Raw genomic sequence first — 24,079 nt, 5'->3', positions numbered from 1 at the left:
GACGTGTGTAAACGTAATGAACTGAACTAATATTTCATGTGTCGCAGTCTGATGAGCCTTCTCTCAGAGCAATTAAATAACCAAGGAACCCACAGTCATGGCTGTACAGTTGTAGTTTCGTCTGGTCACAACTGTACTGGGGGCCAGTGGGTACACAACTCGAACACCAGACGCTACATTTGCTGTGTATTGATGTTAGTAGTCGTGCCATATCTTCGAGGTCCCCGTGACGTTATCTTCCATCAAGATAACACAACCCTGAATTTTGTCCTTGCTGTGCTGATCTACTTCGATACAGAGAGAGTTCGATTGCTGCCCTGGGCAGCACCACCATCCATTTAAAACCACTAGTCATGCGTTTCCGAGAGAATGGAACGAACCACCCTTTAGCTAATGCGATTGATACTCGATGGCACAGAGCTGAGGCAGCGTGGAATGGTATTCACCCATCGAAGCTGTTCGATTCGATACCCAGAAGAATCAGAAAAACTGTAGCTGCCTGAGGTGGCAGCTCTGTAATAAATTTTGCCCCCTGCGCACCTGAGAGTAGCATATAATTTTAATCATGAATTCTTTGTACTGCAATGTATACACACAATAATTCACTACCCTTCCTGTTGTTCCTATTTCAATGGCCAGCAACGTATATCTGCTGCTCACTGAACTCCTTTTTCATCAAAAGTTTCAAGAACTGATACGGTCCTTTTTCGATTAATTGTTTGAGCGGAGAAAAAGCACAATACCCAAGAATTCCCGTACAGTTCGACCCTGAGGTGCATCCGCACTGGATCTCGGTTAGCACAAAATTTCAACATGACCCATTGATTTAAATCAACACCCACTAGCAACCAAGATCTGTAATTCCTTTGTGCCTTAATTGGCAGTGACTAGTGGATCAAAATTGTGTCTTTTTCTTTGAGACATATCAGAAATAACGGATACAGCACATGTATAACGAACGGTGTGTTTTTCACTGTCATTAGACGGTTAAACGTAGGAGCAACGAACTGAAAACGAAATTTATATCATTTTTATAAATTTTTCTTTACATCTAAGTTGTCTTTGAATTACACTTATGACAGTGTTAGTAATATATGGATTCAAGAAGAACAGATCGATCGAAATAGTGTATGTTAATTTTTCATTGCTTCTTTAATGACTCATAATTTTTAACAGCATTGTGTACAGAACTTCAGTAGTCGATGGAATAATCTTTAGCGTCCAAAGCCAGGAAAGAAACCCGGCCTGTTGCCTGGAAATATGCCATTGAATCCTGGGAAGAATCCAGTGTTGAAGGAAGGAAAGCGCTGGCGGAATCCTGGGAAGAAGCCGGTGCCGAAACCTGGCGCAAAGCCAAAGTGGTCACCAGATGGACGGCGGCCGCGCCCACCAGTAGGGGTTCTCTGTGGGGGAGGAGCTGCAGGCGCCGTCGTCGGCTCTGCGGGAGGTGCGGGGGCCTCAGTACTGGCAGGAGGTGGTGGCTGCTCGCTGCCAGTTGGTTCTGGCGGTGGCAGGCCGGTGCCAGTAGGTTCTGGCGGTGGCAGGCCGGTGCCAGTGGGTTCTGGAGGTGGCAGGCCGGTGCCAGTGGGTTCTGGCGGTGGCAGGCCGGTGCCAGTGGGTTCTGGAGGTGGCAGGCCAGTACCAGTCGGCGCAGGGGGCGGCAGATCAGTCGATGGCGGAACTGGCTCTGTTGTTTGGCTGGTGCACTTGGACACCTGTAAACAAAGGCACATACTTTCAATAAACTTCTAGAGGAGTACATCATGGTACATATTGTGAAGTGAGTGTGTTGAAAAATGATTAGAAACGTGAGCAATCAAGATACGCGGTAATATACGAAACTTTATGCCCCAGAAAACAGACTGGAAACTCTTTCTGACCTAGAATATTTAACGGAATAGTCGCTGACACACAAGTTTACCTAAACTATACATAAACTAGGCTCAGTTGAAATGAATTTTGCATCGCTTACTGTTCATATATCAAACAATAAGTCATGATTCGCCAAGAAACTGTCAGAAAATTGAGTAACTTCTTTGCTTCTAGCTCTAAGTAGTGCAATTAAGGATGCTCCCTCGAATATGAAATCATTTTCTTGAAGAATTAAGATCAGAACATAAGTTAATAACATGAATTCCACCAAATATTGTAGTTAGAAAGCCCCTCAATATGTACTCCACATATAACTCTCTAACATACCAGGTCACTCTGCAGTACATTCAGCAAACGTCCATAACTGCAGCCAACGACTCACCTTACCTCATCTGGAATCTAATTTCATAAAAAGAAATAGTGTTTATTGCTAGTGGTTTGCAATTACAAAACGTAACTAAGTCAGTTAACTGTTTGTACCACCTCCGAGCATTTACATCCCGCAGTCAGTATGAACGAGTGTGCACAATATGGCGGCGTGGCAGCAGGTAGTGGCACTAAGCAAAGTCAGGAAATGAAAAGAGGCGGTTTTGACGAAATAACTGAGATATATACTGTTATCTCAGCTATTTCGTCAAAACCGGCTCTTTTCATTTCCTCATAACAGTGTATACTGTAAAACAAAATTTAATGATCGCTTTTTAGAATCGTTGTAATTGCTTCCCATTTCTGTGCCTAGGTTTGAAACCTGGCTGTAAGGTGCCTACGACAGTCCTCTGTAGTGGTGCGCAGGCGTGGGGCTCAGCGTCGACACCCTCGCGCTTGAGGACGCTTCACACAGCGTACTGTCGATAGACGCAGAAGATAGGTCACACATTAGTTCATGTGAGGATTAATGTGAATTAATGATGTCAGATTGGCAACAAATTTCACAACAATTCTGCCCAACGCTATCTAGACGTGTCACACGACGGGAAGGTCATACCCACTGTTACTCACATTTCACCCCTCGTTCCAATGACTCTGTGGTAGAGGTCAGAACCGCGACACTCATCCCTCTTATCACGCGGTTTTCTCATGCGTTGCCAAGGACAACATTTCAGGCACACCGACTCTCAGAATCGCCACTAGAAGCCCTCAGGTGGTGGCATAATGGGCGTCAGTGAAACCACCCTTTCCCTTGGGGCATTAATTCCTATACATTTCGCACTCGAAACTACAGTTTGCTGTGCCACGAGCAACACGACAATTTTCTTGACAATGTTCGACACTGATGTCACCATCTGGGCGATTCAACCATAGTCTAAGGATACCGCGGTGGTCTAGCTGTTCTGGCGCTGCAGTCCGGAACCGCGGGACTGCTACGGTCGCAGGTTCGAATCCTGCCTCGGGCATGGGTGTATGTGATGTCCTTAGGTTAGTTAGGTTTAAGTAATTCTAAGTTCTAGGGGACTTATGACCTAAGATGTTGAGTCCCATAGTGCTCAGAGCCATTTGAACCATTTTTTTTTCTAACGATATAGTGAGGCTGCAGCCACACTGAAATAATGTAAGCGCTTTGGTGTGTAGTGCGGTCTCAGGATGGAACTACTAAGGACCGTTCAAAACTATTCGATGAAATATGAACTTGATCCAAAGCAGCAAAGGGTGATCACTCTGTTTTACTTCCTCCTTTGGCGAAGGGATGCAAAATTATCATCTGCATGAACAAAACGGCCAAGGGTCCCTCTGAGCCCCTGCCCTCTCCCAACCCCTTGTTCGGCAAACACTTGCGGTGACTCTCATGCACCTTTCCTAAACACGTTTTAAACGTATCTGTCAGAAGCCGGACACCCCTTTAGATGAGTGGAGCTTCAGCGCTGCTCCAGCGCCTGAAGGCAGACAACCTCACCTATGGAATGTCGAATGTTTACAGTTGTCATGAGGGAGAATGTGTGTCAACGTCTGTGACAGGTGCATTTTTCCATGCTATTGTACCGCGAAGTAGTTTTCAAGCTACTGCAGGCTCAGAATCAGATCGAGGAGTTACAGGAACATTATATCGGCCATGTGCCGATTTTAAGGGCTATATGAAACAGGAAACAAGTAAATAGTGAGTTTGTGTGGATGAAACACCTGCAAAATGTTCATTATAAAAATGAATTCGTTATTTCAACGACATGGCACAGCTTCAGAGTTTACTGATCTCATACAGATACACTTTATACACTTTATAAAGTGAAGTGGCGACCGTCCGCAGCTCGTGGTCGTGCGGTAGCGTTCTCGCTTCCCGCACCCGGGTTCCCCGGTTCGATTCCCGGCGGGGTCAGGGATTTTCTCTGCCTCGTGATGACTGGGTGTTGTGTGATGTCCTTAGGTTAGTTAGATTTAAGTAAGTTCTAGGGGACTGATGACCATAGATGTTAAGTCCCATAGTGCTCAGAGCCACTTGAACCATTTGAAGTGGCGACTGAATATTTGTACCAAGGCCAGCAATCGAACCTCGATCTCCTTCTTACTAAGCAGGTGCGTTAGCCACTAAGCTACCTTGGCACAGTGATTTACACATCTGCACAGATTACCCTGGCACACCTACCTCCTAGATCCAAATTCTCACTGCCGCCTTACCCTAATTTAAATTCCTCCGTATACATTAACAGAATTGCCAAACCTCTCCATCTTCTGGAATAGCACCTCAGCATCAAACGTAAATGGGGGTTGAGCCGTGGTAAAAATTGCGTTTTGAAGAGCGCGCCACAGCGCGTAGCGTGAAGCAGTCGCCCTCCGTTTCTAGTGGTGGCGCCGCTGTGGCAATCGCATCTTTAGTGTCTCCCATTGGTGGGAAAGGGGAAAGGTAGACAGTTCACGTGGATTTAAGGGGCGCTATGAGCTCGCCTGCAGTCAGTCTGGGGTCAGTCTGGGTCTGTCTCTCGTCACCAGCTTGCTAGTCTGTCTCTCGTCCGAATTTGTGAGGCAGTTAGTGTCGGTCTGTCGTCCGGAGTGCTACTCGTAGTATGTCTTTCGTTCGGATCAACCTTTAAAGCCGGCAAAATGAGAGTCTTTCCACTACGCCAGTAAGAGAACTCAGCGAGTGGTCGCTCGGTCAGGGCTTAGTTCCTGCATCTGAGTCTGCGCGTTAGGCCGCCAGTCTGCTCCGGCAATGGTCAAGGCGGATGGATCGATCGGTCGGTCGGTCGCGCACTGAGACACAAGATGACTTGTCCGTCTTGAGCATCGGCGCATGTGAAGTCGCCACGTGATTCCAGTGGGCCGCGCCGTATAGCGAGGGGTAGTGACTTCGCGGTCGACACGAGAGCAACAGGAGTCAACCCACGACATCGGTCTGGCCGGTCCGAGCTGCGACGCCGTGAAACGGGAGATCGGCGCGCCTTCGTGCGTCCATTGAAGCGACTGGCAGCGGACGGTTCGGGAGAGCGATTCGGGGGTGCTGCGCCAGGTCTTCTCCAGAAATCGCAGTTTGTTAGAAGTTAAGTAATGCGTGATATGTTGTTTCATTTACTTGTTAAATTCTACTTGTTTTCTTGGTGAGGTCACCAGACATCTTGTTTTGGGGTCGTCCCACCATTCTTCTCCGTTTGCCCACCCGCGGGAAGGTGGTTGTTCATGAATTGTATGGTCCGTTTTTCCTTTGTGGATTAGGGGTGGGTTAGGGCAACCTGCGGTTCGGGTTGTTTGGTAATCTCCGTATCAATATACCATTCGTTAGCAGCTGCCTCTGTCATGTTTGTCGGATTTGGTGTTAACGAATTTATTGCTTGGAGTGTAACGGCCTAATTTCTGAAATATATTTTGACCTTGCCTATCATCTTGAGAGGTGGTATCTGTGTACTGTAGAGCATGTTAACGTGTTTGGCCAAACTTGTATAATTTTATATAAGATTTCATTTCATGGGATTTTATTTAAATGGTCATTTTAGTATATAAAGTTACCACCCTTTCACCGTAAGGCTTTTCTTAGAAGTTAAAATCAAGTTGCACCTTGGGTGGCAAAGTTAATATTTTAATTTTAGTGTTTTATACCATTTACATCCCTTCTACGGGGTGCATAGTTTGTGTGAATTGTTAAAACTTTTAGTTTAAAGTAATCTGGTGTGTTGCAGATTTGCACCAGAGTAGCCTTTCAGAGGTTGTTTTGAGCGGTCGTAACTGCGACCGTGCCAAAAGGGAGCGGCAAGGTTCTCAGCCCGAAAGCTCATTAGGTCAAAAATTTGTTTCTTTCTGCCTCTGAATAAATTGTAACTTGATATTTAGAGGTTGCTTTCTGATTATAATTTTAAATCTATTTCTCTCAAAAAATGCTTTAGGCTTCATTAATGTGAATAAATTACCATTTGTTAAAAAGGAATTTGCTTATGATTTCATCAGTTACTCTCTGGCAACTACTTCCACGCTCACATAGCCTGATTAAATGTGCTAATGTTCTTGATGAATTGCTAGTAAGTAGAATAAATTTTTAAGAATATTCTTTGAAAATAAATCCACGGTTCAGGGGTGCACCCTGAAAACCAGGTGCATGTGCTTAAACGAATGGAATGACAACAATTTCAGAGACTTTATTGGTCCCATACAGATATGATTTTATGTGCTGAAGCGGCGAGTGAAAATTTGTACTAAGGCCAGGAATCAAATCTGTGTGTCCTGCTTACTAGGCAGGTGCATTAGCCACTAATCTGGAGAACCTCGACAATTCTGCTCGTGTGTAAGGGGAAATTTTAAGTAGTTTGGGGTGGCTGTGAGAATTTCGATCGAGGAGAGAGGCGTGCCAGGGTATTCCGTTCAGCTGTATAAACTGCTGTGATGAGGTGGCGGCTATTCGGTTCAGCTGTGTAAACTGATGGGCCAAGGTGGCTTAGTGGCTGACACACCTGCCTCGTAAGCAGTAGACCTGGGTTCGATTCTCGGCCTGATACAAATTTTAACTCACCGCTTCCGTCTATATACATAAAATCTGTCATTTTCCACAAGGCAGTGGAATCACCATGACTATAGCCTCTAGCTGCATATGGTCCACATAACGTTCGTGTGACACCTCCATCTGATGATGAGCTTGCAGTGGCTTGACAATTACCTAATAATGGAAAAAATAAGTCGTATCAAAATTGAGAACAGTTACTGGTTCCATATTACTCCCACATAAATCGCTAACTAATTATTAGTTTCTATGTTTCAATTACGTTCTCATGGAAGATCTATGTCTACGTTTAAAATTGTGTGCCATCCAATCGTTAGCGTCATAATTATGCAGGAAGTAGTGCTTTGTAAAGTGTGTATTTTGGAGTACAGAATCAGTGGTCGGAAACGACTGTTAGACAAAGGACGAGCTATTCAACAGGCAATGAGTATAATGAATATGTTTGTAAATTACATACAGTACACTTTCCGAAAGACGTTGGTGACACTACCTCTAAAAACAATATTCAGTCGTTTTGATGTACGCTGGGCCACATTGACTACCTTTATCAACTTCAAAATGACTTAGACACGATATCTGTATGGTGAAAAAAGTGGCAACTGACTCTAAATAAGGAAAAGTGCGAAGTCATACCACGAGTACTAAAAGAAATCCGTTAAATTTCAGTTACACGATAAATCACTCACGTGTAAAATCTGTCAGTTCAGTTATATGCATAGGAATTACAATTAAGAACAGCTTACATCTGAACGATCATGTAGATAATATGGTGGGGAATGCAAATCAAACACTGCGTTTTATTGGCAGTAGGCTTAGAAGGTGCAACAGGTCTACACTATGCTTGTCCGTCCTCTGTTAGAGTACTGCTGTGAGGTATGGGATCCTTAACAGACAGGATTGAGAAGGACTTTGAAGGAGTCCAAAGAAGAGCAGCCCATCTTGTATCGTCGACAAATAGGGGACAGCGTGTCACAGACACGATAAGCGAATTGCCATGGAAATCATTAAAACAAGGCTGTTTTTCGTTGTGACGAGACTTTTTCACAATCAGCAACTTTCTCCTCTGAATGCGAAAATATTTTATTGGTGCTACCCTACATAAAGAGAAATGGTAATACAGTAAGAGAATTCACAGCTTGTACGTTAGGTATTAAGTGTCCATGTTTCCCATACGCCGTCCGGGAGTGGAACGTTAGGGAAATAGTCCTAAGGTTGTTGTTGAACCCTCGGACATGCACTTAAATGTAAACTGCAAAGTGGTCATGTAGATTTACAGTTGAGTTCTCGGAGCCTTTCACGGTGGCGTGTGGGTATAAAATAACTTTTGCAGCTTCTTAGTCGTTTCCCACAGATCCTAACCGACAAGCTGGGCATAACGGATAAGATTCAGTATAAGTTCTTCCTTACTGATGAGGTGCTGGTTTGGCAAACTCGATATAGGCTATCCCCTCCGAAAATAAAGAACTTGATTGGTGGCATGTTACATGGCAGAGTGATCAGACCCCGTATATCACCGTATGCATCGTCCATATTTGTACTACGCAAAGCCAAGAGTAGGAAGTTTCGTACGGTGGTTGAGTATAGATTAGTTAACCAGAAGGTTGCTTTAGAATCTGTACTTTTGTCTGATTTATATAATTGTTTTAAGTGATTTGCTGAGACCAAGTTCTTTACAGTTCTTGATCTTAGTCAGGTATATTATCAGATCCCGTTATCCAAGGACTCTAAACATATTACCAGCTTCTGTAAGAACTGGAACCTATATGTGTTCATTTTGGGTTGTCCACTAGTGTAGCTGCTTTGTACCCCCTTCTAGACTGTGTTGTGGGTGATCTGAAATTTAAATGTGTATAACTGTCTAGATTATGTGGTGGTTTATAGTGCCACGTTCGCTGATGATTTGAAACACTGGAGGCTCGGCCGCGGTGGTCCAGCGGTTCTGGCGCTGCAGTCCGGAACCGCGGGATTGCTACGGTCGCAGGTTCGAATCCTGCCTCGGGCATGAGTGTGTGTGATGTCCTTAGGTTAGTTAGGTTTAAGTAGTTCTAAGTTCTAGGGGACTTATGACCTACAATGTTGAGTCCCATAGTGCTCAGAGCCAGCCACTGGAGGCTACTCTGCTTCTTAGGGAAGCAGGGTTGACCGTCAAATCAGCCAGAATTACGTTGGGATGTCGGAAGAGATCATTTTTGGGGCATTTAATGTCTGCCGATGGTATTAGGATCGATCAAGATTGCCCTAGGATTTCCATAGAACTCCTGCGGCCAGAAATAAGAAGGCTGTGGCTAATTTTACAGGCATGGCAATTTTTTTCGGAAGTTTGTTCCAATTTTGGTCAGTTACCTGGGTCCCTTATTGACCTTTGTAAGAAAGAATTTGTTTTCCTTGGGGACGAGGTTCATCAGGCATCCTTTGAGGCAATTAAAGAGGCCCTTACCCCCGGTTTGGCTATCCACGACTTTGACCACCTGTTTGTATCCAAATGGATGCTTCTACTTGTAGAAGAGCGGCTACTCTTCTGTAAGAACAAAACGGGGAGCGGCATCCCATAGCTTACGGTTCTACGAACTTGTTACCACCTGAAACTAAACATTACGTTTATGAATGGGAAACACTGGCAGTTCTCTTTGCCCTTGAAAATTTAAGTTTTATCTTGAGCACAGGAAATCTCTTCTATAGACGAATAATCAGTCCCTTAGCTGGCTTGTGGCACATCCCTGCAAAACTGGGAGAATAGCGCTCTGAGCGATTTGGGTTTCCACTTTTCGTTTTAATGTTAGCCATATGAGGGGGCCCCAACAGGGTGGTGGATGCCTTAAGCCGCATGTTATAAGGCGAAGTTCTTGATCACATGGAGCAGAGGAGGGGGGGAGGATGTTTCTTCCAAGCATTGACCAACAGGGATGTTGACGGAGGTCTCTGAACTCTACCAATTTGAAGTGGAAGCTTGACCCTAGAATTGCCAGGATTAAACGTAGGTTATAACAAAAGGAACAGATCTCTGGGTATAGCCTAAACAAAGGCCTACTTCGTTATAGTTGGCACAGCGAGAGCGAACGTAAGATTTGTTTGCCCATGGAAGTTGTCGGTCCCGTATTCTGGTACTTTCATTGTACAGTGATGGGTGGTAACTTGGGTATTCATAAAACCTCTAAAACGATATTGGTGAGGAGTATGAAAGTTGCCAGAGTGCTAAGCCCAATTCTGACTTGCTTCAGAGGCTTTTACTGTAGACCTGGGAGAATAGTCCGATGGCGAAACTTTTCACTGTTTAGAAAGGACCCCTCCCTCGTAATCGTGCTGGAAATAGGTACGTTATGGTGGTTGTTGGTGTTTTTTCCCGTTTCTGCTGGTTGATTCCGAGCAGTGGGGTTATGGCTCCTTTGACCATTTGCCACCTTCTACACATTTTTTCCACCTTTGGACTACCTAGATCTCTTGTGAGTGATAACATTCCAGCTTTCACTTCCAAAATGTTTAAAAGGTTTTGTTTTGAGAATGCCATTAAACAAATCGTCACCACCCTATACTATGCTTACCCTCCTTTGTAGGCGCTACAGTCTGGAACCGCGCGACCGCTACGGTCGCAGGTTCGAATCCTGCCTCGGGCATGGATGTGTGTGATGTCCTTAGGTTAGTTAGGTTTAAGTAGTTCTAAGTTCTAGGGGACTGATGACCACAGCAGTTAAGTCCCATAGTGCTCAGAGCCCTCCTTTGTAGGGGAAGTCAATCGTAATCTGAAGGCAGCACTGATCACTTTTCATAGAAGTTCTCAAAAGAAGTCGGATCTTTCGATACCCTTGCTCAGTTTTGTGTTCAGTGTCAGATGAAGTACCCTTCAGCTAACTTATGGTCTATTAATGACCTTCTTTCACAACAGGTTACTACGGAAATTATTCACCGGTATCGAATAGGTAGAGATCTTCCAGAAACGTGGCGTTACAGTCGTGGCTGTAAGGAGTGTAAATGTAAAATAGGAGGTCGAGTTTTTGTGTGGAACCCAGAACTCACCATAAAAGAAGAGTCATGTTACTGTAGTAAATTGGCTCAGCGATTCCTCTTTCCCTGTGAAATCGTGCGGAAATTAAGTCCTGGAAATCATCTTTTGCCGGCCGCGGTGGCAGAGTGATTCTAGGCGCTTCAGTCCGGAACCACAGGTTAGTTAGGTTTAAGTACACTACGGGCCATTGAAATAGCTACAGCACGAAGATGACGTGCTACAGACGCAAAATTTAACCGACAGGAAGACGATGCTGTGATATGCAAATGATTACCTTTTCACAGCATTCACACAAGGTTGGCGCCGGTGGCGGCACCTACAACGTGCTGACATGAGGAAAGTTTCCAACCGATTTCTCATACACAAACAGCAGCTGACCGCCGTTGCCTGGTGAAACGTTGTTGTGATGCCTTGTGTAAGGAGGAGAAATGTGTACCATCACGTTTCCGACTTTGATAAAGGTCGGATTGTAGCCTATCGCGATTGCGGTTTATCGTATCGTGACATTGCTGCTCGCGTTGGTCGAGATCCAATGACTGTTAGCAGAATATGGAATCGGTGGGTTCAGGAGGGTAGTAGGGAACGCCGTGCTGGATCCCAACGGCCGCGTATCACGAGCATTGGAGATAACAGGCATCTTATCCGCATGGCTGTTATGGGTCGTGCAGCCACGTCTCTATTCCTGAATCAACAGATGGGGACGTTTGCAAGACAACAACCATCTGTACGAACAGTTCGATGACGTTTGCAGCAGCATGAACTCTCAGCTCGGAGATCATGGCTTCGGTTACCCTTGACGCTGCATCACAGACAGGAGCGCCGGCGATGGTGTACTCAACGACGAACCTGTGTGCACGAATGGAAAAACGTCATTTTTTTCGGATGAATCCAGGTTCTGTTGACAGCATCGTGATGGTCGCATCCGTGTTTGGCGACATCGCGGTGAACGCACATTGGAAGCGTGTATTCGTCATCGCCAAACTGGCGTATCACCCGGCATGATGGTATGGGGTGCCATTGGTTACACGTCTCTGTCACCTCTTGTTCGCACTTGAACAGTGGACATTATTTTTCAGATGTGTTACGACCTGTGGCTCTACCCTTCAGAGCGGTTCTAGGCGCTACAGTCTAGAGCCGCGTGACTGCTACGGTCGCAGGTTCGAATCCTGCCTCGGGCATGGATGTGTGTGATGTCCTTAGGTTAGTTAGGTTTAAGTAGTTCTAAGTTCTAGCGGACTGATGACCTCAGAAGTTAAGTCCCATAGTGCTCAGAGCCATTTGAATCTACCCTTCATTCGATCCCTGAAAAACCCTACATTTCAGCAGGGTAATGCACGTCCGCATGTTGTAGGTCCTGTACGGGCCTTTGTAGATACAGAAAATGTTCGACTGCTGCCCTGGCCAGCACATTCTGGAGATCTCTCACCAACTGAAAACGTCTGGTGAATGGTGGCCGAGCAACTGGCTCGTCACAATACGCCAGGCACCACCCTTGATGAACTGTGGTATCGTGCTGAAGCTGCATGGGCAGCTGTGCCTGTACACGCCATCCAAGCTCTGTTTGACTCAATGCCCAGGCGTATGAAGGCCGTTATTACGGCCAGAGGTGGTTGTTCTGGGTACTGATTTCTCAGGATCTATGCACCCAAACTGCGTGAAAATGTAATCGTATGTCAGTTCTAGTATAATATATTTGTCCAATGAATACCCGTTTATCATCTGCGTTTCTGCTTGGTGTAGCAATTTTATTGGCCAGTAGTGTAGTAGAGGAGCCGTGCTGAGTTGCAAATATCTGGCTGTTTAAGTTCTTAGTCCACGCCTGGCAGTATTTCTGGAATTATTTTTCTATTCACTCATTATTTGTGATGTGACCACAGTGCATGTCTCCTATAGTGATTACTCACTGAGCACTGAGCACAAGAAGTGAGGCAGTGTTGAGCGTGCAGTGGTTCCCTGGACCTAGAGGTGCCTTTAGTCTGTTCCAGCGTCACCACCTTATGAGACTCTTCGACCGTAGTGTCTTCTCATCTGTGCTTCCACAAACCACGCCAGACTGTACCATCTCCGCCATGGAAGTCGCTGCTCGACAAATTATGTAATTGTAATCCATTAACTGTTTCATGTAACTATTGTTTTCCTCATTCTAAAGACCTAAGCAGTCAGTGGAGGTCGCCACTCGCGAACTTATTTAATTGTAATCTAGTAGCTCTTTTACATAACTGCTGTTTTCTCATTCTAAGTGACTAAATGGGCAGTTATTTTATGCCAGTTTGGTACCCCTTGTTTTAACAGTGTAATGCGTTTTTCAACTTGCGCAACATTTTTTAAAATTACTATGGGAAGCTACTCTTGTTGTAGACTGCTCAGTCTTTTGTGATAGTAGTCTATTTAATGTGACAGGTGCCCCCTCCCCCTATTGCTTGCTTCCTTAATGTCGGGCACTGTAACGGCACTGACTTTGGCAACTTTGTGCTTGGTTTGGCCAAAGCTGACTGTATTTCGTCAGCGTGGTGCATAGATGTAAACAGGTGGTTTTTAGTCATCGTCCTGTTGGGTTCTTTTGAGTTTGATGTTACCGCTCATATCTTGTAAGAAGAAAGGCATGTAATCTGCATTGCGTGCCTTAAGCGTCGTACTCAAAGGATTTATCTCTGCCGAATATTCTAGCCGCGCTTTGTTAACTGTGACCGGTCTTCCGCCGGTTTCATAGTTGTTTAACTGTTGAGTCAACCCAGTGCGGAATGTTTGTAACGTTCTTGTCAAAGGCAATCGAAAATTGTATGCAACTTAACTGAGACCGTTATCATTCTCCCAAGTCTGTGGTTATAAACGATAACATTTGGTCGTAATTTGACATTAGAGGTCTCCAATTTATGGGCTTGCCTGTAAAGAGCTATAATTTGATAAAAGGTACTGTTTTATTGTATAACACTTGTTGGTATCGAAACTGTTGTTCATTTTTTAATTAGTCTTTAAGGTAATTGTCGCTGATCTCATAAATTACATCTCTTGGTATACATAGCGTTTTCTTAATGGTAGTAAATTTGTCAAATGGTGAATGATGTGTACTTAAAACCTTGGACAGACTTTTCAAGTGCTTGGTCTGGTTAAGCCGCACCCTGAAAGGTGACATTTCACAGTGCTATAGAAGAATGTTGAAAATTAGATGGACTGATAAGGTATGAAATGAGGAGGCTCTCCATCGAACCGGCGAGAAAGGAATACGTGAAAACACTGACAACAAGGAGGGACAGGACGATAATACATAATTTCCTTGGTTGTAGATGGAGCTGTACAGTGTAAAAACTGTAGAGCAATGCTGGTATTAGAATATATCCAGCATGTAACTGAGGATGTAGTTCGCAGGTGCTACTCTAATGTGAAAAGGATGACACTGGACGAAGAAAAAATAATAATAATATCATGAAAGTTAAATACATTGGAACCTTGACCTTCCTCTGCAATTTTCCTTGGTAGCTTTCTCAGTGTACAGTCGAAAGCCTCGATCATAGTCTACAGCCATGTCTCACTCAATTCTCAGTAACTTCTTTCTCTTCATGACCTTAGATTCTTATAAGTGCAACGCGCTTTCTGTAAAACTATGGATAACATTTCGCTCGTTATATGTCATCCATACTACCGAAGAATTTCGAAGAGTGATCGCAGATAATCTCTTCAGCCTCTGTGTTGGTACTGAAATTTTGTACTCCTAAGCTTCACAGTTTGTTAAGGAAAAAAATATTTAAAGGAAGGACAGATAAACCAAATACGAATTAAGAGAAAGAAGTAGTGAGCTCTACACAACCGAGCCTTGTGTTTGGCAATACGCGCAAGTGTGGTGAGTATATGCGTTGATTGGCTGCCCATAGACGCTATAACGGGAGTATTTGTCAGAGTCTTCTTTTGTTTGTTGTTATTTAAAATGCTTCTATTAATTAAAATCTAGAGGAGGAGGAAATACGTGTAGTGATTCCTTTCCTGTACGTAGAAGACGCAAAAAGGGTTCGAAATTCATATGCGGATTGTAAATGTATGGATAAAGCACTACGATTGCTCAGCGAGAAGATGGAGTATTTAATCGTGACCTACTGATGTCCAAGATGTACTGTGAAGTTAGTGACTATGTGGCGGTACTGAAGACTTGGACGTTGATGTAAGAGCCAAGAAAACAGACACTTCTAGATTTTGTTTTTATCAAATGAGTTTCTAATAATTGTCCTTTGTGGAATTCTTACATTACACTTCAGTTATTGCAAATTCCTTTCACACTGGACCAAAAATGCTAACTGAAATGCACAAAAACAATCGACTAGCTAATGATTTGAATTTCCCTGGGCACTACAGTAATAAAGCCAAGATCGTGCACTTTAAAAAACATTTGGGTAGGTGTTTGGTCCTTATGATATTGATGGACATATATTGTAAGATACACTCCTGCTCATAAATTAAGGATAATGCTAATACATGGTGAAACAACGCTCTGGTGGGCGGTTTACGGGTTTAAATCACTTCGGGATATGACCATGAGGTGCATTTGACCTGCAGTCGTCGCACGGTGGCGCTGGCAGCAGTCTACATATGCAGGGGTGTGTTGGTGCATATCAGAGTACGGTGCAGCGAGTAAGTGTGCAGACATTTTCAGACGTGCTAATGCTGACTGTGTGTTGAAAGTGGCTCAAAGAAATATTGATGACGTTGTGAGGGGTAGAATACTAGGGCGACTGGAGGCTGGTCAAACACAGAAGGTCGTAACACGGGCCCTCTGTGTGCCACGAAGTGTGATCTCAAGATCATGACAACGATTCCAGAAGACAGGAAACGTGTCCAGGCGCTACAGTACGGGATGTCCACAGTGTACAACCCCACAACAAGACCGATATCTCACCATCAGTGCCCGCAGATGGCCACGGAGTAGTGAAGGTAGCCTTGCTCGGGACCTTACCGCAGCCACTGGGACAGTTGTCTCGAGACACACAGTCTACAGACGACTGAACATAGATGGTTTACTCACCCGGAGACATGCAAGGTGCATTCTACTAATCCTCGTCGCAGGAGGGCCCATAAAGCCTGTTGTCAAGAACACAGTATATGGTCATTGGAACAGTAGCCCAGGTTACGTTCACGGACAAGTCCAGGTGTAGTCTGAACAGTGATTCTCGCCGGATTTTCATCTGGCGTGAACCAGAAACCAGATACCAACCCCTTAATGTTCTTGAAAGGGACCTGTGTGGAGGTCGTGGTTTGATGGTGTGGGGTGGGATTATGATTGGTGCACGTACACCCATGCATGACTTTGACAGAGGAACTGTATCAGGTCAGGTGTATCGGGACGTCATTTTGCACCAGTATGTCCGCCTCTTCAGGGGTGCAGTGGGTCCCACCAGCCTCCTGATGGATGATAACCCACGGCCCTACCGAGCTCCCATTGTAGAGGAGTACCTTGAAACAGAAGATATCAGGCGAATGTAGTGGCCTGCCTGTTCTCCAGAACTAAACCCAATCGAGCACGTCTGGGATGCTCTTGGCCGACGTCTCGCTGTACGTCTTCAAACCCCTAGGACACTTCAGGAGCTCGGACAGGCACTGGTGCAAGAATGGGAGGCTGTACCCCAGTAACTGCTCGACCACCTGATTGAGAGTATGCCAGCCCGTTGTGCGGCATGTGGGCTACTGCCACGTTGTGTGGCACCACATTCTGCAATTATCCTTAATTTATGAGTATGAGTAAAGATTAAGGTACTGCTGTTCATGCGATAATATGTTCTTTTGTGTTTGTTTAGTGCGATGGCTGATCAGCAAAGACAGACTCATTTTTTCCTGTAGCTTCCATATTAGTTGCCTATCTGTACAACGTATATTTGAAGAGAGTGTTTTTTATGTATACTATCCAAATGCGACAGCACTCTCGTATAGTGTTCCAGTTTGTAGATGCTATTTGTATTTCGCTTACCAAACAATGGAGAGACGTAAGATGATCAGTACTGCGGAATAAAATTCTATGTTCGCTACAGTCACATAGACTTACGAAAAGCTGTAGCAAACGTACGGTGAATATGCACAACCTCGTGCAACAGTATTTAGGTGATTCAAGGACCTCAAAGAAGGCTGATTTGTCTGTGTTAAGCAAGTGGGCCTGGCGTTTCGGCTTCTGCGGTGACTGAAGTCAACATCAACACAGCTGCTGTGACTGTCCGCGAGGATCAGCGGATAACATTACTTAACCTCAGTGAACTGTTGGCAATTTCATATGCAGCGTCTTTACGATTATGCATGATTATCTTCATACACTCCTGGAAATGGAAAAAAGAACACATTGACACCGGTGTGTCAGACCCACCATACTTGCTCCGGACACTGCGAGAGGGCTGTACAAGCAATGATCACACGCACGGCACAGCGGACACACCAAGAACTGCGGTGTTGGCCGTCGAATGGCGCTAGCTGCGCAGCATTTGAGCACCGCCGCCGTCAGTGTCAGCCAGTTTGCCGTGGCATACGGAGCTCCATCGCAGTCTTTAACACTGGTAGCATGCCGCGACAGCGTGGACGTGAACCGTATGTGCAGTTGACGGACTTTGAGCGAGGGCGTATAGTGGGCATGTGGGAGGCCGGGTGGACGTACCGCCGAATTGCTCAACACGTGGGGCGTGAGGTCTCCACAGTACATCGATGTTGTCGCCAGTGGTCGGCGGAAGGTGCACGTGCCCGTCGACCTGGGACCGGACCGCAGCGACGCACGGATGCACGTCAAGACCGTAGGATCCTACACAGTGCCGTAGGGGACCGCACCGCCACTTCCCAGCAAATTAGGGACACTGTTGCTCCTGGGGTATCGGCGAGGACCATTCGCAACCGTCTCCATGAAGCTGGGCTACGGTCCCGCACACCGTTAGGCCGTCTTCCGCTCACGCCCCAACATCGTGCAGCCCGCCTCCAGTGGTGTCGCGACAGGCGTGAATGGAGGGACGAATGGAGACGTGTCGTCTTCAGCGATGAGAGTCGCTTCTGCTTTGGTGCCAATGATGGTCGTATGCGTGTTTGGCGCCGTGCAGGTGAGCGCCACAATCAGGACTGCATATGACCGAGGCACACAGGGCCAACACCAGGCATCATGGTGTGGGGAGCGATCTCCTACACTGGCCGTACACCACTGGTGATCGTCGAGGGGACACTGAATAGTGCACGGTACATCCAAACCGTCATCGAACCCATCGTTCTACCATTCCTAGACCGGCAAGGGAACTTGCTGTTCCAACAGGACAATGCACGTCCGCATGTATCCCGTGCCACCCAACGTGCTCTAGAAGGTGTACGTCAACTACTCTGGCCAGCAAGATCTCCGGATCTGTCCCCCGTTGAGCATGTTTGGGACTGGATGAAGCGTCGTCTCACGCGGTCTGCACGTCCAGCACGAACGCTGGTCCAACTGAGGCGCCAGGTGCAAATGGCATGGCAAGCCGTTCCACAGGACTACATCCAGCATCTCTACGATCGTCTCCATGGGAGAATAGCAGCCTGCATTGCTGCGAAAGGTGGATATACACTGTACTAGTGCCGACATTGTGCATGCTCTGTTGCCTGTGTCAATGTGCCTGTGGTTCTGTCAGTGTGATCATGTGATGTATCTGACGCCAGGAATGTGTCAATAAAGTTTCCCCTTCCTGGGACAATGAATTCACGGTGTTCTTATTTCAATTTCCAGGAGTGTATATCGCGTGTTACTGCCCGTCGTCAAGGGCACGTCTTTTGATTCCCGAAGAAAAGGGTGTGCGAATGGAGACAAGCCGTGATGTGCTGCTTCTCTTTAGTGATAGAGAGGTGCCTTTCTGGAATCGATTACCACCGGTGATGAGTCGTGGCTGCATCATTATGATCCTGAGGGAAAACGAGCCAGCATAAATTCTCCAATACCAAAAAGGGCGAAAGTTGTTCTATCCGCAGGGAAAGTAATGGTGAGCAACGGTATGATTCATCCCCATGTAGTTTCCCCTCACACTGGTTACAGCCTGATACTACACGTCAGTATTGGCTAACCTGAGGAAGCGTATTGCAGTGGAACGATCAGAAGTTTCTCGAACTGGGTAGCGGCTTCAACATGACAATGCGCTGGCTCAGGTCACAAATCAAGTCATGGAGTTTCTGGCTCAATTCAACATTACCTGGGTGTGGCATCCGACTTATAGCCCCGATCTTTTATTATTCCCATCACTAAAGGCAAAGCTATGGGGAATTCGATTTGAGAACTCTGAAGCAGTGTTCAGTAAGAGCGAGGCGATTCTCAAGGAAAGACAAGGAATAGTATGCACCATGTGTACTAGGACTGGCACACACGCCATGGTTCCAAAATGGCTCTGAGCACTATTGGACTAACATCTGAGGTCATCAGTCCCCTAGAACTTAGAATTACTTAAACCTAACTAACCTAAGGACTTCACACACATGCATGCCCGAGGCAGGATTCGAACCTGCGACCGTAGCGGTCTCGCGGTTCCAGACTGAAGCGCCTAGAACCGCTCGGCCACCAGCGGCCGGCACATGCGCTATGAAAAGTGCGTTTAAGTAATAGGCAAGTACTTTGAACAAGATCATGTAAAAACTGAAATGGAAAATAAGCATCTGTAAAAAAAGTCTTATTCTGTATGATCAGCGCTCGTATAAGAACGCTACGTACTTAAAAGAAGACACCTCGTATCCTGGTCAAAGGGCAGTAACAGCTCTTTAATCTCATTGAAGCAGATGTCATTAACGGTTTGAATAAAAATTATAGTGAAAATTATATATAGCTCGAAATATGAATATCATGACGCACCACTTCGTCAAAGAATATATGGTGAAAACATTTATGAAGCAAAGCTAAACAATACTGTTCAATGGTGGAATCCTAATAATGGGAAAACTTGTTGTTGAGAAGTCTCGAAATTTTTGTATTTGGGCTTCCATAAAATATAGTAGCTCACAGGATTCCTGTATCATACTTGAGAGATTTAGACGTTTAACGCAACGAACGCTGGGCCATAAATTGGATGAAACTCTACGTAAGCTAGAGAATATAATTGGTGTACCTACATTTCTTTACGGGAGGGAAAATATCTACCGTACTGAAACAAATATAGCCACCTGCATTACTTTTCCTGTGATCGTAGCGGATTATTTGCTGCTTGACTCCAAACTATGCGAAGTCATAAGTGAATAGCTTAAAGTTGAAAGCATCATCGATAAAAGAATAAAAATCGCCAACAACCAGTTTCGGTGCGTACAAGAACGCTTGAATAAAACAATGCCAAAACAGTTTGATAGTCAGTCTACAAAGACATGGACAAGATGGACGGACCAATGGGAAACCTGAATATGTCAAGGCCTTAAAGGCGAAATTAAACAATTTTTATAGTTTCAACAATATTTTCTTATCCGATCAGAAATCGATTACTGAAGAATGCACTAGGAGCTGGAGAGAACTGAACTCTAGAGAAATACTTTGATGACATTTCACAGTGCCATGCTACGGGGTGATTCTGTTACATGGCTACGAACTACAGGAAACTATGTCTTAAAATATAAGCAGCAAAAATGTCATGTGAGAACAGAGACGGAGATACGTCCCAAGGAAGGTACGAGAGCCGCGTGAAGGTGCAGATAAAAGGTGTTTCTCAGTGTAAGTTTCAATGGTGGAAAGCACACACAAGAACAGTTCAGGTAAGTGATATGTCCTGTCTGTACAAGTACTTTTGTGGTTTGATGGCAGCGAACCATCAGCACATGTTGAGCCTCAGTGTGTGGGCGGGGTAGACGTTGACGCGATGACTCTGCACGGAAATGCTGAAGTTAACTGGAGTACCATCTTGTAACAGCTACGTTATCCTTCGTACCAACAAACTCACATCTTTTATCAGAGGAGGCGGAGTCACCCACAGAAAGAGAAGATTTGCCTCGCCTGTGATACATGGAAGGATGCCTCGTCGCATGAGGCAGTCGCCAATAATCTCCGCCCACAGGTTTGGGCTGAACCGATGCTGATGGTTCGCTGGCACCTTACCACTAAAACACTAGTACAGAAGACAGAACATGCTATCTCTCCTGGTGTGGTCTGTGTGTGCTTTCAGCCGCTGAAACCGACACTGTCTGAGATTTTTTTATCTCCACCTTCAAGCGGTTCTACATCCCTTGATGTAAATTTCCAGCCATATGTCCAGATGCAATTTTTCCTCCGTATACTCACAGTAATAGTTTCCCGCAGTTTATGTCCATTTAGCAAAATCAAATGGTCCAAATGGCTCTGAGCACTGTGGGACTTAACATCTATGGTCATCAGTCCCCTAGAACTTAGAACTACTTAAACCTAACTAACCTAGGAACAGCACACAACACCCAGTCATCACGAGGCAGAGAAAATCTCTGATCCCCGCCGGGAATCGAACCCGGGAACCCGGGCGCGGGAAGCGAGAACGCTACCGCACGACCACGAGCTGCGGACTAGCAAAATCACCCTGTATGTTTGACTTCACACAATTTTCCAGAGTTAAGAGACCACATTCGGCTGTATCAAACTAACGTGAGCTAATGGCAGAACTCCTTTATAGGCGTTCTTGAAACATACAACTATTACGATTACTTTAGTTTTTCCTTATACGAAACCATTCGGACAAAGTTACTCACCGCAAGGCACAAGACAAGAGCTGCTACTGTGGCCCTCATGCTGTTAGATGTGTGCCTGATTCCTGCAGACGTACACCTTTTATACGTCTGCACATTGCGTGCTCTTACCACGACCTCATGAAAATAATCTCGCTTGTTTTACAATGGTTATTCTCGGAACGCACGCCTCTGCGTAACACGTAATTTTCTGGCTGTCACTAGCAGACACTCTTGTTTCTTTGATACGCACATGTCATTCGATAAAGCGACGACATCACCTTCCCGGTCCTCACGAAAGCGGAGCACGCATGACACGGTCAACTGCGTCATTTCCTGTTAGTCACAAGTCTTTGAATATAGAACCACATCTGGAAAGTGAGCAAATAGTCCTTGTTGGGTTCAGCTGGACGACCTACTCTATGCTCAAACCGAATCATGTAGTTCAGTTGCCACATAGACTGCTCACAGGGTGCACACTGGAGCCTCTTATCGATCTTTATATACCATCCTTAGTAACTAATTTCCACTCGTTAAACTCAGAATTTCTCTCAGTTCAGCAATACGAATTTTACATATCTAGTGTTGGCTAAAATCTAATTCCATAGTGAGGTACGTTTTTTTGCTCTGACTGAGTTAAGATGCGACAGAAAGTTGTACGATGGACAGTTGACCCACTATTAATAAAAGAATAATTAACAAGACTGCACAGTTTTACTATACTCTCCATAGTAGTTAAAATTTATTACTCAGAATTAAAGCGACATGTACTTACAGGGATCGAAAGGCTATTCACAATTTGTATGGAAACCAGATGGCAGTTATAAGAGTCGAGGGACATGAAAGGGCAGCAGTGGTTGGGAAGGGAGTGAGAGAGGGTTGTAGCCTCTCCCCGATGTTATTCAATCTGTATACTGAGCAAGCAATAAAGGAAACAAAAGAAAAATTTTCGAGTAGGTATTAACATCCATGGAGAAGAAATAAAAACTTTAAGGTTCGCCGATGACATTGTAATTCTGTCAGAGACAGCAAAGGACTTGGAACAGCAGTTGAACTGAATGGGCAGTGTCTTGAAAGGAGGATACAAGATGAACATGAACAAAAGCAAAACGTGGATAATGGAATGTAGTCGAGTTAACTCGAGTGATGCTGAGGGAATTAGATTAGGAAATAAGACACTTAAAGTAGTAAAGGAGTTTTGCTATTTGGGGAGCAAAATAACTGCAGATGGTCGAAGTAGAGAGGATATAAAATGTAGACTGGCAATGGCAAGGAAAGCATTTCTGAAGAAGAGAAATTTGTTAACATCGAGTATAGATTTAAGTATCAGGAAGTCGTTTCTGAGAGTATTTGTATGGAGTGTAGCCATGTATGGAAGTGAAACATGGACGATAAATAGTTCGGACGAGAAGAGAATAGAAGCTTTCGAAATGTGGTGCTACAGAAGAATGCTGAAGATTACATGGGTAGATCACATACCTAATGAAGAGGTATTGAATAGAATTGGAGGGAAGAGAAGTTTGTGGCACAACTTGACTAGAAGAAGGGATCGGTTGGTAGGACATGTCCTGAGGCATTAAGGGATCACCAATTTAGTATTGGAGGGCAGCGTGGAGGGTAAAAATCGTAGGGGGAGACCAAGAGATGAATACACCAAGCAGATTCAGAAGGGAGTAGGTTGCAGTACGTACTGGTAGATGAAGCAGCTTGCACAGGATAGAGTAGCATGGAGAGCTGCATCAAACCAGTCTCTGGACTGAAGACCACAACAACAACAACATTTTTACAGAAAAGTAGCAACCCTCATTATCTGTTGGAAAAATCCGTTTTGTCGTAACTCCAATCGAATTACGCCTGGTCGATGGTTGTGCTCGGAAACACCACTGTGCATTCGAAAGGGTGCTCGTAACGCGCATCGCGCCACACAGACAGGCCCGTGGTAGGTGGGAGGTCGCACTCTGCCTTCCAAGGGACTTGTGATCGTAATGACAACTGTGGACTACGAGAACGTTGTCGTCGATCACTTGGAGAACTCTTCATGCTAGATGTATTTACCGACGGCTGCATCATCTTCTTTCAAGATAACTCTCCGTGTCACAAGGGACAAAACCGTATTACAGTGGTTTGAGGGGCATGTCTTTGAACTAATGTTTACATCTTGGCCACCGAATGCATCTGTTCTTACGCCCGCAGCTCGTGGTTGTGCGGTAGCGTTCTCGCTTCCCACGGCCGGGTTCCCGGGTTCGATTCCCGGCGGGATCAGGGATTTTCTCTGCCTCGTGATGGCTGGGTGTTGTGTGATGTCCTTAGGTTAGTTAGGTTTAAGTAGTTCTAAGTTCTAGGGGACTGATGACCATAGATGTTAAGTCCCATAGTGCTCAGAGCCATTTTTTTAGCATCTGTTCTTAAGTCGATAAAACGCATCTAGGACGCTACAGGGAGGCGTGAGTTACAGAAACTGTGTGACGTGTAGATAGACATCTAGCGCCATACAACTCAAAAAACTTCGTAACGATCCTTGAATTGACGCCACACAGAATCGCAGTTGTATTCCAAAAATTTGCCAACATGCTATTAGGGAGGTAGTCATAATTTTTTTACAATGAAAGGAATACCCTTTAAAGACACATTTTTAGCCATAACATGTAAATCTATTTTTTTAAATC

The 24,079-nt window shown here is 45.1% G+C and overlaps 1 protein-coding gene across 1 annotated transcript; it reads right to left on the bottom strand.

Moving 5' to 3' along the window:
* Window positions 1-1,133: 1,133 nt before the first annotated feature.
* On the bottom strand, window positions 1,134-21,544 carry LOC124776724 (branchpoint-bridging protein-like). The gene is made up of 2 exons (XM_047251843.1): window positions 21,438-21,544; window positions 1,134-1,715 (listed from the first exon to the last, which is right to left on the bottom strand). The coding sequence occupies exons 1-2, from the start codon at window positions 21,474-21,476 to the stop codon at window positions 1,215-1,217; spliced, it is 540 nt and encodes a 179-aa protein (XP_047107799.1). The 5' UTR covers window positions 21,477-21,544; the 3' UTR covers window positions 1,134-1,214.
* Window positions 21,545-24,079: the final 2,535 nt, after the last annotated feature.

The sequence above is a fragment of the Schistocerca piceifrons genome, chromosome 2, assembly GCF_021461385.2.
Source record: "Schistocerca piceifrons isolate TAMUIC-IGC-003096 chromosome 2, iqSchPice1.1, whole genome shotgun sequence".
NCBI lineage: Eukaryota > Metazoa > Arthropoda > Insecta > Orthoptera > Acrididae > Schistocerca > Schistocerca piceifrons.
This window is presented reverse-complemented; position numbering and strand designations above follow the sequence as displayed.